Source organism: Colletotrichum scovillei (genome assembly GCF_011075155.1).
Source record: "Colletotrichum scovillei strain TJNH1 chromosome Unknown Contig00001, whole genome shotgun sequence".
In the NCBI taxonomy this organism is placed as follows: Eukaryota; Fungi; Ascomycota; class Sordariomycetes; order Glomerellales; family Glomerellaceae; genus Colletotrichum; species Colletotrichum scovillei.
Genome location: NW_023336259.1, coordinates 3353819 through 3362960, shown reverse-complemented (window position 1 = coordinate 3362960; position 9142 = coordinate 3353819). Strand labels below are relative to the sequence as shown.

General features: G+C 55.3%; 2 protein-coding genes across 2 annotated transcripts; one reads left to right on the top strand and one right to left on the bottom strand.

Annotated features, from left to right (window-relative positions):
- Positions 1-4899: 4899 nt before the first annotated feature.
- HER10_EVM0004554 (carboxymuconolactone decarboxylase) lies at positions 4900-5739 on the bottom strand (the record flags this gene model as incomplete). The annotated part of the gene is made up of 3 exons (XM_035474195.1): positions 4900-5064; positions 5107-5412; positions 5467-5739. 3 exons carry the CDS (start codon positions 5737-5739, stop codon positions 4900-4902), a joined length of 744 nt encoding a protein of 247 aa, XP_035338278.1.
- A 608-nt stretch (positions 5740-6347) lies between these two features.
- Positions 6348-9022, top strand: HER10_EVM0001123 (uncharacterized protein; the record flags this gene model as incomplete). Its single annotated transcript, XM_035470881.1, has 4 exons — positions 6348-6371; positions 6480-6584; positions 6644-7328; positions 7380-9022. The coding sequence occupies 4 exons, from the start codon at positions 6348-6350 to the stop codon at positions 9020-9022; spliced, it is 2457 nt and encodes an 818-aa protein (XP_035337956.1).
- Between the last annotated feature and the right edge of the window lie 120 nt (positions 9023-9142).

Below are 9142 nucleotides of genomic sequence, written 5' to 3'. Positions count from 1 at the left end.
CCCAGCCCAGCCCAGCCCAGACGCCGTGATACCTGTGTCTACTGTCTGCCGGCAGCGGGCGGGTGTTGGTGATGGATCAACCCGCCCGGACCCCTATTTCGGGGAGTTTCTACCCTCTCTCCGGTTTTCGCAGTTGAGGAAGGAAAAAATATCTCCGTAGCGCCTGCAAGAGTGAGATGGAGGCGCCGCGGGTAGGTAGCCGGGACCTCTCGGTGACCATGGTGATATCTTGGGTTAATGGTTGTGTTTGTTTTTGTCTGCATGGAGAGTCTACTGTTACACAATAGCGAACTGTAATCCATATCTGCCGTATTACCCTTATCACAGAAGCAGGAACACACGAAAAAAGGCCTCTTCATGGTGATGTCGCTGCCGTACGTTGAGTCTCACACTCAACGACTGAATTTTCCCAACAGCCCGGTTCGAGAGGCGCTTCCCGCGAGAGGAAAACCCTTGCTGATAGGAACCAACGCAGCCCAATCACCCTAGCTTAACCAGGCGAGAAATCACTAACAAAGTAAACCACCATCGACGATACCAAAAAGGCACACACTCACACTCACACACTCACACACACACACACACACACACACACACACACACACACCACCAGCAGATCCTGCCGTGCCTTGGTTCCCCTCCAACGGGCCGGGGAGGAAAGATGGACGATGAGCCTAAGTCTTTAGAGACAACCATCTTCTTTTCTCTCCGGGTGCCACAATTGGTCCAGCCCGGAGTTGCGGACTTGCATGGCTACTGCTATTCCTTCCGTCTCAGCCATAAAGAAGAGTCCGAAGCCTGGCATAAGATAGTATGATACTATCGAGATATAAGACCGGCTTGAAGATGTGCTATTTCTTTTTTTGCCAGCCCACTGGGCTTGAGTTTCAAGAAGAATCTTCACGCTTGACAACATCGTCGCACGAAGGACAGCTTATCTCGGAGTGCGAGAGGGGTGGCGGAACAGTCGTTTGATACAACACTGTTTTCATGCCAAAAACAAAGCCTGGCCTGGCCTTTCCACCTTGTGATAAACCCGCACCAGTATTCTAGACCACCAAGGCCTTGCCACGAGGAACTGGAAGTTGAGGTCTTTGACCGGCCAGGTTTCTCTACACGACGTGGCGCGTGGTCTCTGCCGTCAATTTTGCAAACGCCCCGGCCTTGCAGGTGTCTCACTCCGCTCGAGCGCTCTAGGTAGGTATACCGCCCCAACTTTTTTCCACGGTCCTTGAACCATAGAAAGAGTGGCCGGCCACTTGGCTGGTTTGTTTTTGGCGCCGTACTAAGCGTTGCAGAATATGATAGCGGTTTTGGTGAAGTGTGATGAGATAGACTGGCAAGTGGGCGCCTGAGTGGTAACATCGGGGACCTCTACTTGCAGTAGGGACGAAGCACAATGGCTTGTGACAGGGTAACAAACGAGAAGTTTTTACTAGTGTCCAACAAACGCCTTTGAGATACCGGCGTTGTCGGACTTTGCTTCTTTGTGAGGTGGTTCCTCGTGGCGTCGTCCCATATCGCACCACCCCCTCTTCTCTGCGATGCATAGCAACGGGGGAAAGAACCGAAGAAAACATCAAGCATCTCTCGGCACTTCTAGAGAATCCAGGATGACTCGACCGTCGACCGAGAGCACGGGTGGACCCTTGGCTTCAGATGAGACTGCCGTCCTTGCTCGCCGCGTGTAACTTCGGGGACTAGATCGTACGTGCGAGATGAAAAGTGACCACAAACAGCAACAGTGCCGGGAGATTTTGTCCGCCCCCAGCGTTTGAGCGAAGGCGAAATAAGGCAAAGCTACCCGTGATGGTATCCATCTGCCATTACCGCAGTCTTGGGTCCGAAGCACCCAGACTCTCGGGACTAACACATGCATCCCAGCAAAAAGAGGCGTCACGCCGGCTTCTGCTAAGGGACAGAAAAAGGCCACTAAGCCAGCGTAAGGGTAGTTCCCCAAACGCGAGTCGCCTCTCCTCTCCCTCTCACTAATCCCCCAAACAATGGGCTTAGGTACGATGATACCGTTGAAAGGGGTGGAGGGAAATAGGTCTAGACCCGAGGGGAAACGCGGGCTTTGACTAGTCCTTGGACGCACACACGCCCGAGAGGTCGGGTCAGCACAGAGACAATGAGCAAAACGTCGAAGTCTTCTTCTGCCTCGCCCGTCCCCTTGCTTTCCCTTTGCCATCTGTGCCTGTGCTAGGCTAGTCTGTGGGCTAGAGGGGCCAGTAGAGTTTAGATGAAGAAAAGGAACGCATCGTGGCTATACGGCATCTAGATTCTAGACACTTGCGGCAAAAAAACGCCAAGAGAGATTGAGTTGGAACCTTGGGAGTTGAGGCTGGGTTTATTTTGCCCGCCCCTCTGTGCAGAAATCAAAAACAAAGAAGCCGCAGTGTTAAGAGGCAATGAACGGGCGTTGGAAAACCAAACAACGCAAAAATCGCAAACGGGTCTCACAACCCCAAGTGTGTTGTAGGACCCGAAGCAGCGGGTTCTGACCGGCGCCACGCCCGCCTCCCGACGATTTCGAAGGGTTGCAACTTGCGGGCGGGATAAGGCTTTTTTTCCCCCTCCGAAGGGGGTCTGCTGCCGTGGCCGCGAGGCTAGACGACGAAATGCCACTCGAGACGGATCAAAGTTGCCTCAAAGGCCCTAGGCTCGTCCAAAACCACGTGTTGATGATTGCGCAGGGGTCGCCTTTGTAGGCGAGCGCGGGAAGAAGCTTGAAGCACACGATGGCGGGCTTCGCGTAGAGTATTCGGGTCTAGCTTGTTAGCTCTGAGAGGAAAGCCCGGCGTGGTCGTTGAATCAGTTGTGAATCTAGACGAGTCTGTCCATCCCCCCGGACCCTCCTTCGCTCGCGATACCCTCGCTGCTGCGGGGATGGGAGAGGCGCGGCGTGGGATGTTCTGCAAAGACTACACCGACGGCGAGGCGAGGCAGGCCGAGGCTGGTACGGGCGATTATGCAGGAGTCGGGGTCGGAGGCGGAAGCGGAAAGGCACGTGTGAGGTGGGAACTTGGGTTGGAAGTGTGACGGGTTGACATGGCCGGTAGATGGATGAGGAAACCTGGAGTCCTGGACAGTCGTGACCAGACCAAATCGATAGTCTCAATCCTTCGCGCTCCACTGCCGAAGAACAGCATCATGGATGAGTAGGTGGCGGGTAGATTACCAGCGAGCAGCCGGCGGCGAACCGGGGCGGCCAAGTATTTTGACATTGTCACATTTCACCGGCGATGAGCATCATTTCGCGGCTCCCTTGAATGATCAAAATCGTATTAAATCCGGCGCTACAGATGACTTGATGTCGTTGAGAGACTTGGTAGCTAAAGATCGGAATCAGAGTCGGAGTCCAAGACAGACAAGGGCATGGGGTGACAGGGGAGCAGGCATGGAGATGATGTTCATGTTCCCGGACGAAAAGCCATCCGAGATTAGTCGCTGCAAGATGAGGTGGAAGATGGTCGCCGACCACTCTTGCACATCCTTTCCCGAGCGAATCGCTGCCCCCTCTGTCGTCGAGACTCCCAAAGGTGTGGTTGAAATAACAGACAGAGGCGTGACAGCAGGGAAACGGGAAATGCCTGGAGAAAGAGAGGTCGCTAAGTCGGTATTCGTACGGATACAATGTCGATCCTTGAACCTCGCGCAGAGGGGTGCTCCCTGGGCAGGGAAAAGACTGAAAAGATCGACACGCCAATTCTGTCATTGTTTCTTCTTCCCTTAACCGCGGGGGGGTGCCAGTGCCATGGTGCCTGGCAAGCCGCAAATGCACACTCAAGAGAACCAGGTCCCCCCCGTCGCCTTTGGCTTGCCTGAGTAGCCCTGCCTTTCTCGCAACTCTCCACCCGAGTGGTAGCCAAGCAGAAGCCACGGACAGACAGAAATGCAGGGGCTCTAGGGGTGCCATTCTCAAGAGGGAAAATGCCTGGGATGATGGTGCTGTTGCATCCAGTGGCCGTATCCGGCTTGGGGCGCGAATCTTGGTGTGTGTATCAATCGCACTCCTCGGACTTCGGCGTCGGAGCTGCTGGTGATGCCCTCAACTCCTTTCATGGGTGTGTATACACTATGCGTGTGGTTGGTGTTCATGGGTAGAGTTAGCTTGGCAGCCCACCATCCCGGTCAAGCTACGACCTTCCCTACAGAGTATGCTGCTGTACGCGATGTACTGATCTCCACGGCGCGAACCCATTGTGTGGCCCGGAAACCCAGCGCCAATCTTTGGGGATGGGGGAGGGTTGCACGACATAGGGAGCCCGTAGCAGCCAGGTATCTCTTCCCCATGCTGACAGCTGGTTCGCTTGGAGAGGGACAAGGCTCTATACAACGGGTTTCAATAGGTATCCATGAGAACCCCCCCGTCCGTATCCAAGAAGCTTGCCTACGGCCGTATGTGAGTGTGTATGGGTGATGTATGTATGCAATGCAGGCAGGGCAGGGCCACCGTCCACGACTGACCCCCATGCCCTGCAGCGCGGCAGCTGGCTCCGTTCGTACTACGGTCTATCATATCACGGGAACACAAATATCATAACTCAACTCGAACACTTGGGTGCCAGCGTTTGTGGGCCAGTCAATCTTCGCCGTGCTCTCGTCGCTAAGTGTATCGCTTCCGGCCTCGTCTATTGCGGAATTGTGACCGCGGCGGAACCTCTTGATTGCCCGCCGAGCCTCATCCCCAGTATCGCGATGTGTGATGTGTTGCAGGAAGCATATCATTCTGCCTACCACGAGGCTTTCCTCGGTGCTGGGAAGCCTCGTGAGGGCTTTTTTACTGTCACACGCTGTCACTTGATGTGACTTAGCCACTCTAAAGTCTCTATATCGAGATAGTCTTCACTGCCATACCGTCGCCCCGTCTATCTCGCCTTGTAGCATACATAGCCATCATACAGTTGCAACCTCGCTTCGCCAGCCCCATCCACCAGGTACACCATCACCGAGTTGGCTCATGCCTGAAGCTTTGCATATGTCCATGACGATGCCTCTCACAGCCCTCACCTCCTCGGCAGATGCGCCGCCGTTGAGAGCGCCTTTGAGATGACCCTTTAGCTGAGGATTCACATCCTGCGGTATCAGCCCGGCAATGAGAACGTAGGATGTCTCTACTGGAGACAAAACGTTGGTATTGCTGAGTATGTACCCATACATCAGCCGGGCGGTCAAACCGAGGTCTTCCGTGCCCGAGCGGTCCATCTGACTCATTACCCGTCTCGATATCTTGCCGTAGATGTTATCCCAGAAGCCCTGGCCGCGCTGCAAGATCTTGGAAGAGGGCGTGTGATGTATGTCCACATGCCGTGCAGTTGGCGATGAAGAAAGCGGATCATTCGCACCTTGCGGCTCATCCAGTAGGTGCTCCGGTGTCACTTTCTTCAACTCCATGAGAGAATTGATGGTCTACTTCATGTCAGTGACTGTTTTCAATAGAGAGATACAGTATGAAATCGGTACCTTGGGCAGGCCCCCAACTGCAGAAGCCTTGACGAGTGCTTCACGTAGCTTCCTCAAAATTGTGAGCTGTTCCTCCGGGCCCGGCTTCACATCATCAGGACCGAGGCCGTGTTTCATGACATGATTGTAGACTTGCGGTATCTCATCTGGCCGATTCAGTATGGTCAGAGTCGTAGCAGCAATGAAATACCAAGCATGCTTGGGAACATGTGGCTGATTCCTTAGCGACGTAAGAAGCGCCGGAGTAGCAATGGGCATCAATGCAGCTGTCATTGTGACCATGAATGAAGCACGAGGGAGGCAGAAAAGTGAGGTTTACGACCAAGTTGTCATTGTCGCATTTACCAAGGCAGACAGATAACTTTCCAGAAAACCACTTCAAATTCCTCAGCATGGAGATGGGAAACGACTCCGGCGTCTCCTTTGGCAAGAACTATCCGTTCTCAAGCGGACATGAGAAGAGCGTCGTCCAACTCATCGCGGAAGACGACCACTGTCATCCTTATCGGGGGCTCAGTGAGCCAGATAAGGAACGGCGGGGCCGGCCTGTCGTTCGAACCGTGCCCGGAGTCGGCTTAATGTAACCCCGATTCGAGTGCCTTGTGTAACGAACCATCACGTGCTCCACCTCCAACCTTCCCGCGCTACTGCGTTGAGGTAGTTGGATACTGTGGCGTCACTGCTCTGCTCAGGTAATCCACCGCAGCAAGTGGATGCTTGTCATTAACGTGGCATCAACTACGGCCTCCGAAAGAGACGTACTACCACGCCAACACCGCGCATCCGGACTTTCTTTGGCCTGCATCAACAACATGGGCACCTGAGGGCTTCCCTCACTCCACATCACCAATTCCCGTGCTAACAGCCCATCAAAAGTCAAGATGAGGCTCGCGTGGTACGCAGGGGTAAGTGATGCTGTTGGAGCTATCGAACAAGCTCCGTTGGCATAGCTCCGTCTCCGCCAGACACGCCTGGCCATCTCGGAGCTGTAACTTGCTGACCCAGAGACATAGGTTTCCACGGCCCTGGCGGCCTCGGTCGTCGTATCAGCCTTCCACCAACGAGCCAACTTTTACTCGGCCATGGTCTACCTCGCGCAGAGCAACTTCTGCTTATTGGTGCGTTATCTGGCCTTCCTCGTGATCCCGCCGCAACCGAAGCTAATTAGTGCCCTCAGGTCCTGGTCAACTTCATTTACCTCATCTACGGTACCCTGATATACGGCCTGCAACGACTCTTGTATGGCCCGCTGCGACAAGTTGAAGTCGAGCAACTTTCCGAAAAAGCCTGGTTCGCTATTACCGAAACATGCCTCGCGATGACGATATTCCGGGAGGAGATTGGCGCGTGGTTCCTCGTCATGTTCACCGCACTGGTGACAGGCAAGGTCTGGGGCTGGATTGGAGATGGCCGCGTTGAGGTTCTCGAGCAACAGCCTCCTGCGAACCCGGGTCTCTTCCACATTAGGCTCAGCTTGTCACTTCTCTTAAGCTTGGTATACGACACTTGGCTCCTTCGATACACTGTCTCTACAGTCATCCAACAAGCACGTCCTAACATGATGGTCATGTTCCTCTTCGAATTCGCTGTTCTGGCAACATGCTCAGCACGAACCGGAATTCGGTATTTGGTGTCAGTGATGGAGCAGAACATTGTCAAGACGCAAACGAGATTGCGCCTGGAGGAGCGACGAAGACAAGTTCGCGAGGAGCGCGAGGAGCTCATCCGACAGCGCGAACAAGACGGTGCGGGTGAGGATCAGCCCGAGCTGCCTCGCGAGGAGGACATTGATGAAATGGACATTGAGGTTCCTGGATGGGAGGCGAAGGGTCAGTGGATCCTGATCCTGGACCTTTTCGCTGGTAAGTTACACCGAATCTCTGCGGCCGTGGCCATGCTCTGACCGTATCCAGATTGTGTGAAACTGGCCATCTACCTAGTGTTCTTCGGTATCTTGCTCACATTCTACGGCTTGCCGATCCACATCATGCGTGACCTTTTCATGACAGCCAGATCTGTCATCAAGAGGGGTTCAGCGCTCTGGCGCTACCGCAAGGCTGTCGAAGACATGAACAAGTATCCTGACGCTACCGAGGAAGATTTGGGACGGGAGGATACGTGTATCATCTGCCGAGAGGAGATGCGTCCCTGGGACCCAAGCAACGGGGCCGTCGAACGTGTGCGACCCAAGAAGCTTCCGTGTGGACATATTCTACACTTTGGATGCCTCAAGAGTTGGCTTGAGCGTCAACAAGTCTGTCCTACCTGCCGAAGCCCTGTTGTCATTACGAACAACAACAATAACGGCGCCGCACCGCAGAATCGGGACGCGATGTTCGCTAGAATTGGTCTCGGCGGTCTCGGAGCTGCGCCTGCCGTCCCACCTGGTCAGCAACCGCCTGCGAACCATGCACCAGGCGCCGCTCCCGGCGGCCAACCAGCTCAGCAACCGCCCCGAAACGGCGCAGCGCGAGTCTTCCAGCTTGGCCCTCTCCGCCTCGGTTTCGCCCAGGGCGAGAACATGCAGCAGTTGGCACAGCAAATGGGCGTTCCCCAGGAGGCCATCCCTACACCCTTCGCTCAGGGGGGTCCTGCTGGCCCTTTTACGCCCGCTGCACAAACGCCAGGTGGGAACAACATGCCAGCTATCCGGCAGCAGATTCAACAGCTCGAGCAGATGATACAGCGTGAATGGTCAACTCTTCAGAGCATGCACCAGGAACTGCAGACACTACATCTTCTTACAGCAGAGCTGAGCCGTATTCGCCAGCTGCAGCAGCTTACAGAACAGGCCCAAAACGTACCCCAGAATCCTGGACCGACCCCGCCGGTGTTCAACCTGGGCCAGCCACAGCAGATGCCACTTCCGGCAATGTCGTTATCGCAAGTGCCCATCCATCATACCCTGCGTGTGAACGGCCCAGTGGTGACACGGCATGGAGCCGCAAACCACTCCAACGCAATTCCGGCCGGCAGTTCTGAGCTCCCAGAAGGCGTAGTGATCCCACCTGGATGGTCACTTCTTCCTCTTCAGCGGATAGAAGGCGCCCCCGGGTCTCAGCCCTTCCCCGAGAGGCCCTTGTCGGCGTCGGGCGAGACAGCCCAGCCTTCAGAGGCGCCTGTCCCGCAAGCTCCAATCGTTGGCGCGACCCAGGATGCCGACTCAACTCACGCTGCTGCGAATGATTTCTCAACGCGCTCTACCACCCACGAGCAAAGACAGGAGCCCGTTGGCTCTGGTCATGATGTCTCCACGAATCAGACCGACCCGCCGCCGGTCCTTGCCCCGAACCCGGTGCTACCTAATTGGGGCGGAGCGAACCAGCTGTTCGGCAACGGACGTGGTATGGCGGGATTGGGCAACAACGCCCCATCGGAGACGTCTATCGATGAGCCCCCGAGATACGATGAGGACGCGCCTAGAAGCTCGCCAGAGAAGACGTCCGCCACGGCCCCCGCGGTGGCCGAGGGAAGTGCCGAGGGGGAAGGCGGTAGTAGTAGCAAGGGCAAGGCCAAGGCTGTCACGGTCGAGGAAGCCGTTGACGACGACGAATAAATACGGCCAAGGAGCAGGCATTACGTGGCGTTTGGGGCGGTATTCTTTTGGTTGAGGTGTAAAAATCATACCAATTTTCTGTAGGATTACTAGCGAATATTAAGTACGCGAGATAAGCGC